Genomic DNA, 22767 nt, shown 5'->3' on the forward strand with positions numbered 1-22767 from the left:
AGAGCGTGTGAAAAACATGACGTCATTCTATACATCTGCTAAGTATTGAGTGTAAATATTATGGGTCGTGTGCAAAATACTAGGCTCGTGTGCAACAATGGAGTGCAAAATACAAACGTATTGTGTTTTTTGCAGCCGAATTAAGTACGCTGCATCAAGGTCAGACAATACAAACTAAAAGAATGTGCAAAACTTTATTGACCTCCAGAATTTTCGATTTAAAATTCGATTAATTTTTTTAATCAAAATAATATTAGGCCTACAGACCGCTCTGAATATAAACTTTTAATGGACATTTACAACTAAGAATGTCCGACCCACACAAAGACTTATACGTATAAGCTATTATGCTCAACTACACCCCTACCCCAAAAATGTGAAACAGTCTCTTCCGCCCCCCCCCCCCCCTTGAAGTTTTGCGCGGATAGCTCGGACCTCACGAAACTATGGCAATCTGTCTATACATGCATCATAAGAGGAAATTCTAGAGAGTTTCAAAGTAGGCCTATGCGTAATACAGCACTCGATTACAGAGAAACATACTTTTACCCGGCATTTAATTTAAAAGACTGAAACGTAAACGTATAGGCCTACATGCACATAGGCCTACATTAATACGTACACAAACATGTGATGTATGCTATCTTATTATGTGAAGAATTATAATTTATGACTAATGACCTGAAGAATATATTAATAATACTATTTTTTTTTAGTTTCTTTTTAGTGGTATACAATAAAGAACAACAAAATGTACATTAAAAAACACTAGGAAACATAAAAAGTCGACGTAAGTCAACAAATCAATTGCTAGAATCGTGTAAAAAATATTCAATTACTGCCGCCTGTGCCTTAATTTGTTTACTGCATACTGATTTAACCCCACAAAACGATTGCATCACCTAGGTGAAGAAATATTATTACTGCGGCAAAACAATACCGACATTAATCCCTTGTGAGGAATTGTAAAGGCAAAATAAAAGAGAGAAACAAAACAATATAAAATGAATTTGACCATGGATTGTAACGCCCATTAACACCTTAGGCCTACAAAGCGAGAAGCGCTCTGTTGAATACGACAAAATTTTTTAAATTCGGGTGGACAAAAGATGACGTCATAAATGTTTGCAACGTTTGCAAAATGTGAATGAATTCATATCCATAATACGTTACATAATACGTCAAAAAAAAAAAATAGGTTCACCGTTCATTATGAGGAGCTATAAGAGTTTTAAAATAATGTATGTTTTTACATTAATTTGCATTACAATTGCCCACTTTTTTTATCATTTTGTGGTTAACTACCACCTTTATTCAACAATTACAGAATCTCATATATATATATTTACATTATTTTCTGCATATTTTTTTGTTATGTTATCTATTACAAAATATATTGCATGTTTAATGAAAAAAGTTGTTTAGTTATGAAACGTTTGTGAACTTATTTAACATAATTTGTGTATCTTTCAGTTTATATATTTGTATTTGATTTGCCCTTTAGGGAAATGCTTAACAAGTGGTGTAGTATACCAGGCCACTGTCACAAGAAATGGCACTAACAAAATTGAAACATATGTTGGACTGACAGAAAATACATTTAAGTGTAGATACAATGGGCATACAAGCTCATTCTGTAATGAAAAGTATAAAAATAGTACAGCGCTTAGCTAACATGTTTGGAAACTAAAGATGACAACATTAAATATAATATTAAATGGCGAGTATTAGCCAAATGTAAGCCTTATTCCAATATAAGTAAACGCTGCCATTTTATAAATTTCATTTCATTAATATTTCGTCAGAAAATAACAAAAACATAGCATAACAACAAACGATAAGTTCAAAATCCATGACTGGTTAAAATTGAAATGAATCACAAATGCATGCTGATAGGGAGATAGCCTACATATAGGCCACGGTCATTTCAATTACTTAGATGTTTATTAACCACTTTTCAAGAAGCTTTCCAACAACAGAGCATATAGGAAATTAGACGATACTTTAATACCATGGAGGTAAACAATAATTTATAATAATTTATTTTTTACCTCCATGTTAATACCATCTAATGCACCGGATTTGGGCAAAAGAATCAGTAATTGGCTTTTTTCCAGTCACTGAGGCGGGAGACAATTAAGTTCAAAATCTTGAACAATATATGTTGTTATATACCATCGTATTCAATTAAGCTAATTAATGAGTTTTAGAACTGTATATTGGTTTGTACGGATGGTTGTAAGTAGGGAGAGGCAACCATGATTATTACAGCCTTTACAACATTTACATTAGAAATAGGATATCAATGAAGTCGTGACTTTCAATTTGAATATCATTAAATTTGAACGAATTTGTAACTGCTTTGCTCTAGATTTACGTACAAAAGACCAACACGGTCAGAGCATTTTAGAGATCTATACATTTGTGATTGATCGCGTAACGTTTAGGTACGTTAAATAAAAACATCGCAAGACAGATTAATTCGGATCATTAGTTTCACGATAAAAACGCTTTTTGATTGACAGTTTATTTTAGCTAAAAAGTTCTGGACAAAAAAGGTATTTAAAAATCCGATTTTTCCTCAAATAATGGCCCGCCTACATAATATACTGTTACACACATTACTGTATTACCCATTTCTATTTAATTCCATGATCTAAAATATACCAAAAGCATTTGGATACATTTTACTGTACATTTTATCACATCTTTAAAAAAGAATTCTGCCCGAACAATAATAATAATAATAATAATAATATTTATTCGGTCATCAATGTAAAAATAACCAGGAATGAGAATAGGCTAAAGCCCAAACAGATTCTGCACTCACTCCATACAATACAATCAGTTAAAGATAAAACCATATACAAGAAAAATACAAATAAATTATACATAACATGAAATATAGTGTTTTGTTAGAGCAGCCTTAAATATTGAAATTGTTTGTGAATCTTTTATGTCATTTGGTATTTGCTCCCATAGTCTAGGAAAGGAAACAAATACAGAATTATGAAAAGTATTGCCTTTCGAATTCCAACGTAAAAGCCTACCCGGACATCTTTCACTAGTTTTAATATACTCATTGAAAGAATGGGGACAGTAACCTTTCAACACCTTAAATCCTAATGAAAGTCTATGTAATTTAAACAAGTCATCAATAGATAATAATTCAAGCACTTTCAACCTATGAAAATAAGATGTGTCCCAGGAACCTTCCTTTCTAAACATTATTATCCTTGTTGCTTTCCTTTGTATACTTTCTATTCTATTAATATATGATTTCTCAAATGGTGCCCACATTGAACAACAGTAGGTAACCACTGGAAGTAATAGAGCTTTGTATAAGTTCAACATAGCTAACCAGGACATATTTTTACTACATTTTGAAATGAAACCAAGCAATCTACTTGCTTTACAACATATATAATTAACTTGTGTATGACAAGACAACGAACTATTTACATAAACACCTAGAAATTTGAATTCTGTAACTTTAGGAATATTGTCTGATTCTATGGTATAATCCCAGTTAACTATCTCTTTACATCTTGTAACATGCATTACGGCGCATTTGACAGGATTTAAGGGAAGTTTGTTTACATTTGCCCATTTAGCAATTAAATCTAAATCCTTTTGAAGCAATTTACAATCATTATTGTTATAAATAGGACGTGATAATGTGTGATCATCAGCAAATTGAAAAAGTGAAGAAGAAATATTATTTACAATATCACTTACATAAATCAAAAATAAAAGAGGGCCCAAAACTGACCCTTGTGGTACCCCTGAAGTAACATTTACCCACTCTGACTTTTCTCCTCTGTAAATAACCCTTTGGCGTCTATTTGAAAGAAAATCTGTAATCCATGCATTAGTGTTTCCACCAATGCCACAGTTATTAAGTTTCTTAATTAATCTTTTATGAGACACCTTATCAAATGCAGACGAAAAATCAAGAAAAATAATATCAATATTTTTACAACCGTTAAGTTCTAAGCTCTGTGCCCATGAATGAAAAACCTTTGAAAGTAAAAGTTCAGTACTATACATTTGTCTAAACCCAAACTGATTTTCTGAAAGGATATTATTATATTCTAGATATTCCCTTAAGCGATAGCAAAGCAATTTCTCAATAATCTTACAAATTATGGGAGTTAAAGACACTGGACGATAGCTTTTCATTTCGTCTTTGGGTTTTCCATTTCTTTTGAAAATAGGTACAACATTTGCATCCTTCCATTGTTTTGGTAAAATACCTTTTTGTACAGTTAAATTAAAGAATGTACATAAAACATTAGCCAATTGTGCCTTACATGACTTTAAGAATATTGGAAGCAAACAATCGCTCCGGGGCGCGATATTTCTTTTCGTACATAAGTTAAAATAAACATGAATATTCATTAGTCATATCCATCAGGTGTAAGAATTGATCTAACAACAATTCACTAATGCAAACACTTTCTGTTTAATCGAATGGATTGAGACTACTTTACATGGCCAATGTATGGGGTTCGAATCCCATGAGCAACTTCTTTTTACTTTATAGTGAGAGAGATTATTTAGAGGGATATGTTTAGTTATATTTAGGAAGTAGTTCTTTCACATAAGGGATCCCCAACTTATGTACGAAAACAAAATCGCCTCCAGGGCGTTTATTCGAAAATACGGCAACTTGGCCTATTTCGTTTGTGAGCAAGCACGTCTACGAGTAAAAGGAGAACTAAGGCCCTATTATGATTAGCTTGTTTTCATACGGTAAAATGTATCGATGATAACTGAACTTTTATCACGGTCATCGATCATTATTGATTTATGAAATCGTTATTCTCACTTCGTATCAATTTCTGTATCTAGTTAATGCTAAATGGTTTACATTATCATTTGTGTGATCGCTTATTTGGCATCCGATTAAAATTGCTCTCCATCAAAACCAATCGTTACATATAGGCCTATGTAACTGGCAATGTAATTATGTAGGCCCTACTATAACTATAGATTAGGGAACAGAAGGATATGCATCGAATGAATGAAGTAGATTGATGCTAGAATTCATAGACAACGTATACATACAAATATTTAGGGTGCGTAAAGGTAAATTAATTCGTCGTATCTAAAACAATTCTGACGACTAGTATATATTGACATAAAGAAAACTGAGGTCAAACGTCAATGAAGCCATTTCTGGCCACATATTGATAAAATGTTTCATTAGAGTGAATATAAACATATATGTTCTGAACAATTTAAGATCAAATACATGTCTCTATAACCAGTAGATATCGAGATAGAAGAAGGTCAAAGGTCAACAAAACTATTTCCGTTTACTTTTGGACAAAAAAGTTCATTAAATCAAATATAAATATATTGGTCCTGAGCAATTTGCATCAGAGATATAAGAAGACAAGGTCAAAGTTCCAAATGCCAGAAATGGAATTGCAGCCATTTTTGGACAAAATTTTGTATTAGAATGAATATAAATATATATGTTGTGAATTATTTGACACTAAAATGAAACCTGTAACACCAGCCATCACAAAGATATAAGCTATTTGAATATTTTGGCCACCATCTTGAAAAGACCCCTCCCTCCCCCCCACCCACGGAGTTACAGATTATGCAAAAACGTTTTCTGGTTTATTTTGAAATGTCTTTTCAAATTGTTATTCCGGTTAAATTTCTTCCCACAATGTTCACATTCATAAGGTGTCTCTCCTGTATGTACTCTCAAATTATCTTTTAAATGGCTATTCCGTTTACATTTCTTACAAAAATGTTCACATTCATAAGGTGTCTCTCCTGTATATACTCTCAAATGATCTTTTAAATGGCTATTCCTTTTAAATTTCTTCCAACAATTTTCACATTCATAAGGTGTCTCTCCTGTATGTAATCTCAAATGCGTTTTGAAATTCCCACTTGTTTTAAATGTCTTTCCACAATGTTCACATTCATATGGTGTCTCTCCTGTATGTAATCTCAAATGCGTTTTGAAATTCCCACTTGTTTTAAATGTCTTTCCACAATGTTCACATTCATATGGTGTCTCTCCTGTATGTAATCTCAAATGCGTTTTGAAATTCCCACTTGTTTTAAATGTCTTTCCACAATGTTCACATTCATATGGTGTCTCTCCTGTGTGTATTCTCAATGTTCTTTTAAATGGCTATTCTATTTAAATTTCTTCCCACCATTTTCACATTCATAAGGTTATATCAACCAAAATGTGTACTTTACCGACGACGCGTTGTACGTCGTGGTACTGTGTATTGACGTATGCTACAGCAAAAGGGTAGGCTTGTTTCCAAGTATAGGCTAATAAATCAATTTCCAAGACAAAATCATACAAACGATCTAATGCTAATTTAAATGTAATGCCTTTTATGGTCTTAATTAGTACATAATATCTATCAAAAAATGTACTTTTATCACAAAACCAGTCATTAACATTCGATCGTCCCGGCGGAAGTACAAAATAGGTGGCGCTGTTTATTTTAAAAGCAATAGTACAGTATAAACAAAATATTTTCAAACGCGGAAAGATTTTTTTTTCTCTCGTACACGTAAAAAAGTAATATTTAACGATCGTTAAATAGTGCGTACTATGGCACGCCCGTTTTTCCTTTACTATAAAACAGGGATTTTTTTTTTGAAATGGCAAAATTTCATAACATAGTAACCATTTATGTCAAAAATAAAAATGTCGAAAATGGCCATTTAAAAAAATGTATCTGTACTAGTACAGGGATTTTTTAAAAAAAAAGGCCAAATTTTGACCATTTTATTTTTCAATAAAACTGGTTACTATAGCATAATTGATAATTGGCATGCGCAGAACTTATTAGTCGACTCTGCGCATGTTTATTGTGCTATAGTAACCATTTATGTCAAAAAATAAAAGGGTTAAAAAATGGCAATATTTCGAGAATTTCCCTGTACTATATATAGTAAAGGGATTTTTTTTTTAAAGTCCAAATTTCGACCTTTTTATTTTTCCCTGTAGGCCTACCATAGCACAGGGATTTTTTCAAAAAAATGGCAAAATTTCTACCATTTTATTTTTCAATAAAACTGGTTACTATAGCATAATTGACATGCGCAGAAACTATTATTCGACTCTGCGCATGTTTATTATGCTATAGTAACCATTTATGTCAAAAAATAAAAGGGTCGAAAAACGGCAATTTTTCGAGAATTTCCCTGTACTATAGCACAGGGATTTTTTATAAAAAATGGCCAAATTTCTACCATTTTATTTTTAAATAAAACTGGTTACTATACCATAATTCGCATGCGCATAACTTATTATTCGACTCTGCGCATGTTTATTATGCTATAGTAACCATTTATGTCCAAAAAAAAAAGGTCGAAAAATGACAATTTTTCGAGAATTTCCCTGTACTATAGTACAGTGATTTTTCAAAATATTGCCAAATACTGGTTACTATAGCAGAATTTGCATGCGCAGAACCTATTATTCGACCCTGCGCATGTTTATTATGCTATAGTAACCATAGCATTTTCTACCATTTTATTTTTCAATAAAACTGGTTACTATAGCATAATTGGCATGCGCAGAACCTATTATTCGACTCTGCGCATGTTTATTATGCTATATTAATCATTTATGTCAAAAAATAAAGGGGTCGAAAAATGGCAATTTTTCGAGAATTTCCCTGTACTATAGCACAGGGATTTTTACTAAAAAATGGCCAAATTTCGATATTTTTATTTTTGGATAAAAATGGTTACTATAGCATAATTGGCATGCGCAGAACCTATTTTTCGACTCTGCGCATGTTTATTATGCTATAGTAACCATTTATGTCAAAAAAATAAAAGGGTTGAAAAATGACAATTTTTCGAGAATTTCCCTGTAATATAGCACAGGGATTTTTTCTAAAAAATGGCCAAATTTCTACCATTTTATTTTTCAATAAAACTAGTTACTATAGCATAATTGGCATGCGCAGAACCTATTATTCGACTCTGCGCATGTTTATTATGCTATATTAATCATTTATGTCAAAAAAATAAAAGGGTCGAAAAATGGCAATTTTTCGAGAATTTTCCTGTACTATAGCACAGGGATTTTTCTAAAAAATGACCAAATTTCGACATTTTTATTTTTGATAAAACTGGTTACTATAGCATAATTGGCATGCGCAGAACCTATTGTTTGACTCTGCGCATGTTTATTATGCTATAGTAACCATTTATGTAAAAAAAATAAAAGGTTCGAAAAATGGCGATTTTTCGAGAATTTCCCTGTACTATAGCACAGGGATTTTTTCTAAAAAATGGCCAAATTTCTACCATTTTATTTTTCAATAAAACTGGTTACTATAGCATAATTAGCATGCGCAGAACCTATTATTTGACTCTGCGCATGTTTATTATGCTATATTAATCATTTATGTCAAAAAAATAAAAGGGTCGAAAAATGGCAATTTTTCGAGAATTTCCCTATACTATAGTACAGTGATTTTTCAAAATATTGCCAAATACTGGTTATTATAGCATAATTGACATGCGCAGAACCCATTATTTGACTATGCGAATGTTTATTATGCTATAGTAACCATTGATGTCAAAAAAATAAAAGGGTCGAAAAATGGTAATTGTTCGAGAATTTCGCAGGGATTTTTTTTAAAAAAGGCTAAATTTCTACCTTTTTATTTTTGGATAAAACTGGTTACTATAGCATAATTGACATGCGCAGAACCCATTATTCGACTCTGCGCATGTTTATTATGCTATAGTAACCATTTATGTAAAAAAATAAAAGGGTCGCAAATTGGCCATTTTAAACACATTTTTTAATTTTTTTTATTATGCTATAGTAACCAGTATTTTGGCAATATTTTCAAAAATAATGATACAGTGATTTTTTGGCAAAATTAATATTATCTTAAAATATAATAACAAAAGTTTCTTTCTGATCAAAATAAAAGCACTAATATTATTTCATACCACCAATTTATGTAGACAATTCTTGAAATTTGTTTACAAAAAATCCTTTTCTTGGAAGATTCATAACTCAATTTAATTTTCACATTGAATAATTTGTGTATACAACGCAACGAATAAAACTACCAGAATAAAAAAATATAGCCTGCATAAATATATTTATTAATATGTAATAATCAAGAAAATTAGTTTATAAATAGGCTTTGCAACCTTGAACCTTATCATACCTGACATAGCCTAAATTGATCGCCTTAATTAGTTTTAATTATGATTAATTAATTATTTTAATGATAACAAATCCTAACCCTAAAGAGTAAGATGTTTAGAACTTGAGAAAATCCTTGAATGCGCGTCATAAGTTTAATGGATTAATTGTAAATTCAATTTATAGAGAATGTTAAACAACAAATGACTAATTAATTATTACTCTTAGTTTCCTACTGATATAAAAAATGGAATTGTTAAAAAAAACCATGAATTGTACATAGCTATTGAAAAACGTTTTCCTAAATAAATCTTAGTCATTCATTTCATAACTCAATTTATTGTTCACGTTGAACAATATTTCTATGTATACAACGTAAAGAATAAAACTACCAGAATGAAACAATATAGCCTGCATAAATATATTTAAATATGTCAAAAAAGTAAAATTTAGGTTTATAAATAGGCTTTGCAAGCTTGAACCTTATCATACTTGGCATAACATAAATTGATCGTCTTAATTAGTTTTAATAATGATTATTTAATTATTTTATTGATGGCAAATCATTTTTCTCTTACCCTAAAAGTAAAATGTTTAGAACTTGAGAGAATCCTGGAATACGCGTCATAAGTTTTTAAATTGTAACAGCAAAACAAATATTCAATTTATAGAGAATGTTAAACAACACATTACTTCTTAATTAACACTCTTAATTTCATACGGATATAAAAAATGGAATTGAAAAAAATACCATGAATTGTACATAGTTATTGAAAAAGTCTTGCCACGCAATGTCACCCCAATATAAATAAACCTTATGCACACTATTGTCTGTTATTGCCATTTGGAGAAAGCATATGATATCATGAATGACATGTAACTTAACAATGATGTTTGGCAGAATATACTTTAGAATATATGACCTTTTGGCCGATTATGCTGTGGTAGAATACAATGATGTGGCAGAATAGATAATGTTATGGCAGAATAAATGATGTTTTGGCAGAATATATTATAATGTTTTAGCAGAATACTATTATGTGGCAGAATATTATGATGTGGCAGAATATTATGATGTGGCAGAATATATGATGTGTCAGAATATATAATGTGGCAGAATATATGATTTTATAACAGAATAGGCTATAATATAATGTGACGAATATAATTATGTTGTCGCAGAATTTTATGATGATGTAGTGGCAGTAAATGTCATTTTGACAGAATGTAAATTTCTACTAAATCAGAAGTTTTGCAGTATGTTGTTTTGGCCGAATACGATTTTGTGGCACAATATACTGTTGTTGCAGCTGTAACGAATATGATTATTTTGTGGCAGACTATTATGTTTGTGGCAGACTATTATGTTTGTGGCAGACTATAATATAAAATACCATAAATAATCAAACACTAAGCACGATGGCTCCACAATGATATCACCGGCGACGGCGCACATGATAGAAGTTTACATCCATCTAACTATAAATTTGCATAATCCTGACAGTAGTCCGTCAAATAGAATATTGCTGCCTCATAGCAAAAGTTGTATTGAGCCTAAAAGTAAAGTTGAAAGTTCAATGTATTGACTTAGATCAATGTATTTACTTACATCAGATTGTACAATAACAATCATAAACATTTGTAAATAATCAAAGCAAAGGAATATAGGTCACACAAAATATATAAATGGATATTTAAAAAATGAGTAATAAAAATAACAAATATGGATGAAAATGATAGTAAAAACTACCACAAAACCAAACTGTAAATAATAAAACATATTACCTTAGAGTCCACCATAGTAGGGCATGTTGAGCGCAGAATTTTAAGTACCTGGAATACATCCACCATTTTTTCTTTTCTCATTTTCTCGATCATTGAATGTACTAAACAGAATAATCCTGATCTACGAATCCCATTTCTAAAAATGCAGAAACACAGTGATAATGAATATTTACAATACATTAGCCTAAGTACATACGAAAATTAGAATCTCATTCTAAATATAGAATTATGAAAGAACATTTGTAGGCGCCGTTCTGTGATCTTCTAAGATCAAATTGAGACTACAAATGCGTTACAACTAAGAATGCTCAATCGAAATCAAAACCATGTTCAACTGTTTTTATTTTATGAAGAACAATTGTTAGTCAGTAGTGCCATTTCTAATGGAAGAGAAATTCTCTACTTTGGAGTAGAAACAGACCATACAACCAATGGTGACGTCATCAAGCTTTGCATAATTATTATTAAAATAGTTTAACATTAGTAAAACCAATCTAATTCACATTGAAGCAAATACTTATTACGTACAGGCAGTGAACGATGATTGGATTTTCGTTGGAACCAACAATACTTGCGATTAACTTTACAAACGGATCCAACTTTGGTATCATCTTGCTTTTTGGCCATTGGCGAAACTCGAAGTGAACAATCTCCCGTAAGTTGTTATCCTTAGATAGAATATAAATAAAAACATAAATGTGATTACCAGGGGAGAATTTCCTTTAATTGTTTGGTCTCAGATGTTTGCGATATACTCCGACTTCTACCCATACTCTGACTTCTACCCATACTCCCTACACTATACTAAGTAAGTCACAATAATGATTATAAAATACTTTACTTTAATTTGCAAATGTTTCTCGGGGTGAGACTCGAATTCCACGACTTCCAGATCACTCGGCTGGCGTTCAAACCACCTAGCTATTTTTGAAGATGGCTTAACTTAATTGGCCTACACTCCCTAGTATTATGAACATTTATTTGAACTTAAAAAACCCATTTGAATTACTCCGTCAAGAACATTATTCGGACAGAGAAAATACAAACAAATGCATTTTTTTTTTACTACAGTAGTTATAACTAGTATAATCAATATAACTAACTTTAGCTACAATATAATATACAGCTTACGGTCTCAATCATCCTACCCACTAACTAGGTAGTCATATATACATATATATATAGTCACCTTATTAATTGATATTTTTCTCTCGATCATAAAGTTGTTCTTAACCGCCGTTTTGACTGTGACAATAAATTGTCCGCATTTCAGCGGTTGTCTGATTTGTTTGTGGAAATAGGTCGCACACGTCTGGTCCATGTCATTCAGCTGTACGATGACTTGAGATTTATAGTCGAACACCAAACGCCAGAAATCCTCACTAGTGTCCACTGGATTACCCAGTGGAGCTTGCGTAACGATGTATGCGTTGCGATTCCTGTAAACCTAAAATAAAAGTAATACTTTATTATTATTAAATTGTCATACAGTGCATCAAAGACGGATATTTCTAGGTTCTATACTGCGATTCGGCTTAGTATTTGTAAAAAAAGAAACATTTTGCACAAATGGCCTGTCATACATATACTAGGTGGACCTCGTACAGAAATAAAAACAAGGTAAAAATGCCGAACATTTTTTTTTCAAAGTCCTGGGTCTGGAATGAATCACATAACAAGACAAAATGAATCCCGTTTCAAGACAGAATGAATCCCGTAACAAGACAGAATTAATCCCGTAACAAGACAGAATAAATCACATAACAAGACAGAATGAATCCCAAAACAAGACAGAATAAATCCCGTAACAAATCAGAATGCATCCCGTAATAATAGAATGAATCCCGTATGTGAAGAATTCATGAAAAAATAAAACACACACAAATTAATTACGACAGACCTTACTTGAATAAAATTATGTTTGGTTGTATGTTTTCAAATCACAATGATATTTAAAAAAACAAATTGACTTACGTCACAGAATGATGCGTTGATGTAATCAGTACCACGGTCGGATGATGACATCAAGAATGGACGAGCTTTGTTTACTGCAAGACAAAACAAAAACATGTTAATCGTGGATCTTCGTAAACAGAAAAAGAAGGATATGTACACAAAGGATCGGATTCAGGACTGGATTTTCCTCACCTCAACAATAAAAGGCCGAGCAAAGCTTTAACACATATACGGTAGAAATAATGTAAGTAACTAAACGTTTCACGTTTTCAAATATTTAAGGCTCATTGCAAACAATAATTGTGGTACTTACGCGGCAATATTTCATTAAATCTATTCTTGAAAATGTTCTCCGGTTTTCTTCCATGTGACGTAAGATCATCAGCGGGACGTGAGAACAAACTGTTCAAAGTCTAAAGTAGAAAGATAAGAAAACGTGTTGTGAATTTAAACATGAAATGTTCTATTCTGTTGTATGACGTCACAAAAATGATGTATTTATGTGAAGAAATGTGACGATTAATTGCACATGAGTACAAACCAACTAGTGTTGTAATAGCTATGCCACACAGCGCAATAATGAAATTGTTTCGAAATAAATTTACCTTGAGTTGATAATCAATGGTCAAAGGATTCCTTTGCATCTGTCTCAGTGTTTCAACGTCAGTTATAGGAATTACAGTCTCTCCACAAAACAACTCTTCAAGTATAACAGCATAGATGAACTTATATTGTTCCTAAAAAATGTTAGTTAATATCTATATTATATGAGAGGGTTCAGTTGTACGATTGTTCGTTTTGGTAATATGTAATGCATGGGTTATCATAATGACTAGAATTGTAGTAGTATTTAGTAAGGCATTAAACTACATGGAGCGGTTATCTTTGCTAGTATAATGCTAATACTGCAATCGATCCGGGCAATGTTGTTTCCGTTCATGGCGTGAATAACAAGGAAACAACGTGGATTTTGTTCTCCGAATATTACTTTTGTTTTAATTCTCATTTTAGGCAAATTGCCAAGGATAACCACAAGTGAATTCATTCATTATCATTCTCAAAGATGGCAATCCCGTTCACAAGACAAACATATACACAAGATGCTCTAATTACAAGTCTTTGGGAGTGGAGTTGCAAATTGTCATGAGAACAAATCCTGACATATGACAGGATTTGAACCCAGAACCCTTGGATTGGTAGCCAAACATTATAACCGACAAGCCACAAATATCTACTATTTCATGTGCTTTCATTATGATTTGGTTTTTATATGTTCGAGTTTTTACTCTTTATATATGTACAGATGATATTCATCGCATCGCAACATGAATCGTAACAATCAAAGAAACATAAAAAAAACCAATAATTATGATGTACAACCTCTGTTTGAACCATTTGAGTACGGTTCTGTCTCATTTTTCTCACGAAGTTAAATACATCCACTTTTCCTTCTTCTCTCGACATGTCCAACATGGCAGCAATAGCAATCACAGTTCCTGTTCTACCGGCTCCAGCGCTAAAAGATAATACATATTGCTGCCAGTTACAGATAGTAAAGATAAGGCATAGCTGTTAGGCTTAAGTTCCATTAATGTGTTAATACAGTAAGCTTGTATTTGTAATACAGTAATTTAGACTTGTGATCAACCATTACAATTAAATAAAGAGAAACTGTGAGTATTGGATTACCTGCAATGTACAATAACTGGTACACTGTTAGAAAAGTCCTGCTGAGTTTTTCTAAATGTTTGTATAAAATGGACCAACTGCGGGACTTCGTTTGAGACACTTTTGTCAGGCCATTCAGTGAATTGAAATTGATATACCTTATAGGTATTCTCGTCATGCCCTACCTATACAGAATGATAGTAAAGCAATGTTTTGAAATACCAAACATTTTACATACATTTTTAAATTAAATAAACGTAATAAACGTTAATAAAACGTACTTTATGTTTCGTAGTTTTCTTTTTTGGGGCTGCCCATGCTTTATTATTATTTTTTTTTTACATTTTTAGAGTTTAACTTTGTTGCCATCTTCAAAAATAAAAACATCAGTAATTTGATATTCATATGTTTTTTTTAACGATTGCATTCAATATTGCATATAAACATTAGAAGCTCAGGCTACGCAATTAGACCAAACCAAATTGAAATGCCATGATTGGTCAACTTTCCTGCGTTTTGTATGGAAACGATGCTTAAGCAAAGAAAATGCATTGCTCATTTGAAACCATTTTGCAAAAAAAAAAACCCCAAAAAAAAAAACCAGTAGCATATACTTAAAACGTATTGACATATACCTTCTGAAGTTGAAAGATGCGAGCCACATAGTAACCGTGGTTCATTTCATTGTCGTTCGTTACAGATATGTCTCCGTAGACTTTTCTACCGTTTACATCTGGCCAGTATTGTTCACATTTTTTCTATAAAAAACATAAGATAATTCAATACGCCTTTTTTTGTAAGAACACATGTATCTCTAACAACATTGCGAACTTTATCTGAAGTCGAGAAAAGAAAAAAAATGAAGCGGTGATAATTTTCAGTCATTCTTTCATTGTCACATATCCAAACTATGCGAATACAATACAACAGAATGAACATATCTTCACATTGTTTTGCAGCGTATATTTATTGCAGCAAAACAATATATAAAAAAAATAAAACTATTTCCTTATTTATCATAACAATAATTCATCTTTTCCGGTATTCGCTATCAAAGATTTTATCTTAAACAATTTGTAATACCTTGTTTCCTTCAACAAGATTAGTCACTACAACAATAACTCTAGACCTCTCCTTCCACACCATTCTCCACATATCGTTCACTGAAGCCATATTTGGCCCTGCAAATAATCAAAAATAATATTTAATATATGGTGACTGTATTACACTGCATTGCATATCTACCTCACCTTAAAATATATAATACATAGATCTGTGTTGAGCAATAACATCAAAGCTACAAACATATAGGGCCTATTTGTAAGAATCAATAAATAAAAGGAAAATAGTGAGCAAATTCAAATGTATTTAGAGAAAATAATACAAAAATGCTAAAAGCCAATTAAGAACGGTAACTTCCGTATGACCATTTGCACTCAACGCGGGGTGGACGGGCGGTTCTGTAATAATGTAGTAATATTGTGAATTTTGACCAACATATTCATTGTTCTTACCTTGACAAGCGATAAACTCGTGTGGTGTTCTATAGCCCTAAAATGTAAATGAAATGTACCGGTTATTGATCGCCTCAATATTTTGTGTCAAAAATAATAGCCCAACCAACCTAGCTTTTAAAAACCTGTAATAAAGTCTTATTTCATTACATTTGTATTAAAACTTACATCTAGGTATGAAGCATTTATGTAGTCGGATCCAGGAACGTTTTCAATCTGGTCCAATACCACGCGAGTGTTGTCATCTAAAAATGAAAGAAACAGTATACGTATAAATAGACTATGCTTACGTAACAGCATACGTACCGTATAAATAGACTATTATTTAAGTACCAGTATATGTATAAATAAACTACTATATTTTATACAGCTTTGCGTATACGTATATTATTATATTTAATTAAACATAGACAGTTATTAGGCCTATATTTTATACAGTTTTTAACAGTTTATATTAGGCCTATAACAGTATAAGTATAAATCAATTATAATATTTAAATAAATATACCAATAAATAGACAGTTATATGTTATACAGTATTTCTAACAGTCTGTACGTACGTACACGTATAAGCGTAAACATAATTAATTAATTTATAATTACAAATAAACATTAATGAAACTTACATGGAATGACGTTTGCATATCGATTCTTCTTTCTATTTATTGACGATTTAGCGATTGTGCTCGGGAATGCAGGCAAAATACCAAGATTCTGAATTGAAATATTAAATATATTTGTTATATTATTTAGAAAAGGCTGTAAGAATAAGACAAAACTTATACTTCTTTGCTATTTCGTTGATAAGCTACTGTAAAGTCATCAAAAAGTGGACCGAAAAAATGATTCAATCTCAAGCCCTAATTAACTACGCGTCTTACACACCTTCACACACCCTCACGGGTACGGTATGAAATAGTACTAGTTGTAAATTGTGCACATGCGCAAACATTATATTCAGATTAGATTATTTGGCTTACTAGGCCTTATTTGTCACATATACTGTTACTGTTAAAAACAGTATATGTTACAAAAATGTAATAGAATCTTCAACGTACCTCAAACTCTTTCTCAAAGCCATTTTCAACATTCGTTTGCCGCATCATAACATAGTCATGTAGCTTTGATAACTCAACGGATTTGTATTCTAGGTTGCTCTCTAATTGTGTGTTACCGTATACTGGTTCAGAATCAGGTTCTTGATAGGCAGATTCAGACTCAAAGTCTGGTTCCACGTTTGCAACACATCTACTGTCATCTTCGTCGATACATTAAAAAAACAAAATAAAAATAGCATGTTATTAAACATTGATCTTCCTAGATTTCAAAATGTCAGCTTAAACTCAGTATTTCAAAAAACAGGTTAAAGTGAAATTAAGTTGTCTTGGCAGGAGTGCGTCTTTGCGAGTTTCATGATAATAATAATCACTGGCTTAAAGAAGAGTTGTGTTTTTCTTGTGTGCGGAAAAGCATACATACAGCTAGGACAAGACCATTACAGTGGTTATATGCTTTAGTGTCACTCATTTTTACTTAATCTAACAACATTTTTATGTTACCTCCTGATTGTGTTACTTGTGAAGTGTGAGGTATACTAGAAGATTTCTTCTTTCTGCGTCTGAAAGATTTCGAAAAGTTTAAAATAATATTATTACATTTTGAATGTTTATAATATTGACAATTCTTAAAAATGCTTATTTCAAATTACCGTTTAATTAGGACTGTTAGAATCAAGAGAATAGCAACAACTGCTGAAATGCAGCCAATTATTACACCTATCGGTGCTCCGGAATCTGGAAATACAGAAATAGAAATGTAAAGAACAAAATAAGAGGCTATGGTTGGTGCTTAGATGACCTATGTTTTGATACAGAAATCGAAACATTTCACTTCTCTGTAGCCGATTTGTATTGCTTTAAACGATATATTTGTATAACACTGAACTTCTAAAGGTAGAGTGAATTAACTATTGCTGATTTAAAATGAATTTATAGATTTACTTTAGAAAACACTACCAAACCTTCTTTTTCATGGTTTTTTGTTTTCTCTTCCTTGTTGCTATCTTGACGATCACAACCTGTCTCAAACACAATTTTCTTTGTGTCAGATGTCGTATTAACGTTTAGATACGACGCTAATACTGTGAATGTATATTCTATACACGGCTCAATTCCGTCACCAAATATAAATTCAGTTTCTGTTGTAGTTCCTTGACGAAATATACCACCTGACAGTTTATAATGGTAGGTCACCTGACTGTCTGGTATGTCACATGAAAGATTCCATTTCACCAGTAAATGTGTTCCATTTGCAAAAAAATTACTTTCTATCGATGGCTCTATATACGAATAAAAATAGAATTTGTAGAGCAGGTGTTGATTTTACTTATACTATCAATATAACAAATATTTAAAAATTATTCAACACAAAATATTTGTTTAATTGTCAATCCTCTTTTTAATTTATGTTTTATAAAGATAACAAGCAGAAAGTAGAAGTTTTCTTTTGCTTTTGATTCACCCTCATTAAACAAAGTTTTTTTTAATAAAATAAATAAATAGGTCTAAAAGAAATTAATATATAATGGGTTAATTATATCATGTTTTCATAGTATTCAACAAACTAAGTGTATTTTTGCATACAAAGTCTAACTCACCTGAGGGTGCTGTTTGTACTGTTATCTCCGGTCCCCAATTACCAGCAATCCCCATATTATTAACAACTCGAGCGTTTATGATATAACCAGTACAACGTGATAATCCTGATAGTTCAACCTGTTTAGAACTGTTTGTTGTGTTGACTACATCTAGTATATTTCTATCTATGTCTGAATACTGAACTTGATATCCAAGAATATAGTTACACTGGATTCGATCATAATCACTAGATACAGGCTGAAAATAAAGTATACCATTAAATTACACTGTATTTGTAATTGTATAATAATGTTGAATTTAAAAAAAAACAAGAAAAAAAACGGTTTATAACAAATATAAAACTCTTGAGAATAATGTAACATTTATAAAAAAATATATATTTATTTTGTTCAACTGTTTCTTTGAATAATTGAATCCAATTATTTGGAGGTCTGGCATAACTTAATCCATAAATGAATGCTGATTACCTTTAAATTCAAGATTACTTTTCTATCTTTCCTTGTTTGTAATGTTGTTACTGGTTCTACCAACGGTTCTAGAGTAAGTGTAACAAATATTGCAATACATTAGGAAGAAAAATATAATGAAGTAATTGGCCTATAAAAACAGCCAGAATAAAGTATAAACATATATGTAATAGAAAAATATTTAAAGGCACATTATTATTAATGATAAAGATAGGTATAGTATATATTTCTGATCGAATACGATTGCTTTTTGTTCTTTAATTGACTGAAATGTTATGTTTAAAGTATACAAATTTATTTTTTTTCCTAAAAAATATAAAACAAAAAGTTTGTTAATCCAGGTAAAAGTGAATTATAACTTTTCCCTGGTTAATTGTTCTGAAACAAAACATTTTTGTTTAAAATTAACGTACATGGTATCGAGAAAAAATACATATTAATTACATTCGGTTATAGTAGGCGTTATTCCATTTTCAAATTTCAAATAAAAAAATTAATAAAATGACATATGGGGGAATATGATCTGCGCGTGCGTATAGAGATCTCATGTTAACAAATGATGCTGAAAAATAGTGCTTACTTGAACAATTCAATTTCGTCGATCCAACGTTACTTGCTGGTCCACTTTTCTGACTATCGTAAACCATTCTAAAAAATTGTGATCTAAACTTTATTTTCGCATTTGGAATTAGGTTATCAATTTTCAATAAATTATTCTTAACAGGAAGAGAAGTCCATGTATTATTATACTCTGGCAATTTATACGAAAGCTTCCACTTTGTAATTGTTCCTGTTCCATAGTCTTCACCTGGAATCCAAGTGACGTCAAAAGTCAATGTAGTTGATGTCTGGTTTAAAATAGTTGGCGGCTCAGAACGATATGGTAATGCTAAGACAAAATAAAATACAGAATAATTTTAATGTATGTGTAAATTGTTTAGCCTACTATATAATGACAAATATTTGTTCTATAAGAAATTAGAATGAGAATTTCAGAATAGAAATATAAGAATGTTTTACTTTATGTTTTTATTTATGACTTGCCCACCTGGCAGATACACTGCCAACAAATATTAATATGAAAACGAAAAATCAGAAAATTACAGGGGCGGAGAGTGAATTGTATACTAGTAGTAAATGTGTATCAACACTTTATGGTGTTACCTATACTACAGTTTGGTCCGGCCCAAGCCTTATGACACCCATTATCGCAACTTCCATCTCGAATACAATCTTCAGAGTCTTTGCAGTGACATGGGTAGTTACACAACTCACCAAAGAATCCGGATGGACAGAACGGAGGTACTAATGTAACAAAGCAGAGTATTAATTATAAACCAATGTGATTTGAATACATATCAAAGTATGCTGTGTGAGAATATAGTACATTGTTGGAGTCTAGATTTAGACAGACGTTGATGTTCGTATTTTATTGCAAAGTAATGTTTGGACGTGTTATAGGCCACGCGTGTAAGATATTCTATAAGAGTGGTTAATTATCTACCACATGCGCAGTCTTGGCTTTTCATTAAATTTGTTGTTATGTTTATTATATTATATTATATTTATAGTATACATTCTTATAGGTCATGTGAAGTTCATGTTTGTACACTCAGTAACGATATTTTTGGAACCACAACAATGGTTAAATACAGCGTTAATTAGGCCTATAACTAGATAATGTATACATAATTTAATAACTACAAATACTACCGAGACACCTTCCTCCAGTGTAACCGTCTATACATGTTGACGTAGGCCCACATCCACTCGTTGTATCACAATGTTCGCAGTGACAAACTTGGCGACAATCAGCTCCATAGAAACCTGTGTCACACTCTATAAACAGATTTTTTATACAATGCAGAGACAACAATTATAGAATTATGTCACTGACAATTATAAGACAAACATTAATAACTATACATACCAACTTAAATAACATTATAATACATATTTGTAATGACAACAAAAACAATTCAATGATGTAAAAATCAACAAATATTTTAATAATGAATTACAATTTTTTTAAACAACATATAGATAATTAGTAGTATAGTAGTCAGTAATCATTTTTTTGCTTCTAACCATTATAACATTTATTTCCTCTTAAAATGCATTGATGCATGCAAAACCAACACTATATTTATAATATTAAAATGTTAACCTGTATTGCAATCGTTTCCTCCAAACCCATTTTGGCATGCACAACCAACTGGATCAGGTGGACATAAAAGATTTCCTTTGCAATTTCCACGAGTAGCACACACAACGTTGCATTCACGACCCCAGTTGTTATTTCCACATCCTTTAATAAATCAAACAAAACATGTAAGATATGCAAATCAACAATAGACATAAACTATCCAATCGATCTAAATCATCTCAAGAATCAAATGCAATGCATACATACAAACCTATATATTTTGTTAATGTCTGTTTTGTGCATTAGCTTAACAAGTAAATTATTCATTATTGCATAATGTAGAAAGAGCAAACGCAATATAAATCCCTACCAAGTTGACAAGATGCGCCATTAAATCCTGCTGGGCAAACACAGACACCCGTATTATCGTCACATACTCCGCCATTATAACATACTGGACAATCCATTTCACAGTCCGGAGGATTCCACTTTGGCGAAGGACAAGCTAAATACAATTGTGAATAATTAAACAGCACGATAGTCACCTAATAATAGCCTATACCATTGTGAAATACGATAACGAATAATTAAAAGAAAGTTTCAGATTATATGTTGGCACAGAATAGATAATAAACATAAAGATTACAACTTAAAAACCCCAATTAACAAGTCAGCCTAATATTATTATTATAGAGTAATGGATATTAATTATAAAAGAAATTATTTCAGGAACGAGGATTCTTCTGAATTATAACTTTAGACACAATTTATTTTGTAAAAAAATACACATTATAAATGAGAACTGCTTTACAAAATCATCAAATAGGCCTTCCTGCAATATTACAAGCATAATAATAATTTTCCTATGGAAAAGGTTGTTTAGCAATCAATAATTAAACGTATTGTACCTCTAACAATAAGTCTCATGATACCATGGTTACCATCCGGGATATCACCTGTATAACATTCATATACGCCATCATCTTCCATTCGTATGTTTTCAATCACAGCAGACGTATTACCCCTCAGATTGTGTATTTCCTTACCATAGTTATGTCTCCAACGTAAATCGGAAATATTACCACCTTTACTGAGATTGATAGTGACTGACTCTCCAACACCGGCGGTTAAGGTTCTATTCTCCGTTCTAATTACAGCTGTAAGATACCAATGCAGCCTTTATGTTGAAGCAATACAATTACAAGTATTGAATAAATAATTTGTCTTTATCGTTTGGTTTACGCGAGGATGTATTATGTTAAAGTTGAAAATATCCTACAATACAATAGTTTTAGTAAAAAGATACACAGACCTGTTGAGGATGTCAATACAATTGCTGAGTTGGTGATCACGTCGCCTTTCCTTGCTTCAAATGAAAAAACTCCAACTCTCTCAGGTTGTA

At 31.5% G+C, this 22767-nt stretch overlaps 1 protein-coding gene across 2 annotated transcripts; it reads right to left on the reverse strand.

The window, feature by feature from the left end:
- Window positions 1–9064: 9064 nt before the first annotated feature.
- LOC144843100 (receptor-type tyrosine-protein phosphatase epsilon-like) lies at window positions 9065–19925 on the reverse strand. Of its 2 annotated transcripts, none has more exons than XM_078699807.1 (21): window positions 19800–19925; window positions 19220–19287; window positions 18752–18989; window positions 18116–18433; window positions 17804–17870; window positions 17655–17713; window positions 17154–17353; window positions 16722–16809; window positions 16264–16340; window positions 16096–16132; window positions 15665–15762; window positions 15217–15339; window positions 14603–14766; window positions 14294–14429; window positions 13519–13650; window positions 13227–13326; window positions 12932–13005; window positions 12147–12404; window positions 11486–11625; window positions 10958–11093; window positions 9065–10726 (listed from the first exon to the last, which is right to left on the reverse strand). In XM_078699807.1, exons 1-21 carry the CDS (start codon window positions 19864–19866, stop codon window positions 10652–10654), a joined length of 2655 nt encoding a protein of 884 aa, XP_078555933.1. In that variant the 5' UTR covers window positions 19867–19925; the 3' UTR covers window positions 9065–10651. The 2 variants fall into 2 exon arrangements, with proteins under 2 accessions (XP_078555933.1, XP_078555932.1); XM_078699806.1 differs by having other exon boundaries at window positions 17804–17888.
- Window positions 19926–22767: the final 2842 nt, after the last annotated feature.

The sequence above is a fragment of the Antedon bifida genome, chromosome 5 (assembly GCF_963402885.1).
Source record: "Antedon bifida chromosome 5, ecAntBifi1.1, whole genome shotgun sequence".
Taxonomy (NCBI): Eukaryota; Metazoa; Echinodermata; class Crinoidea; order Comatulida; family Antedonidae; genus Antedon; species Antedon bifida.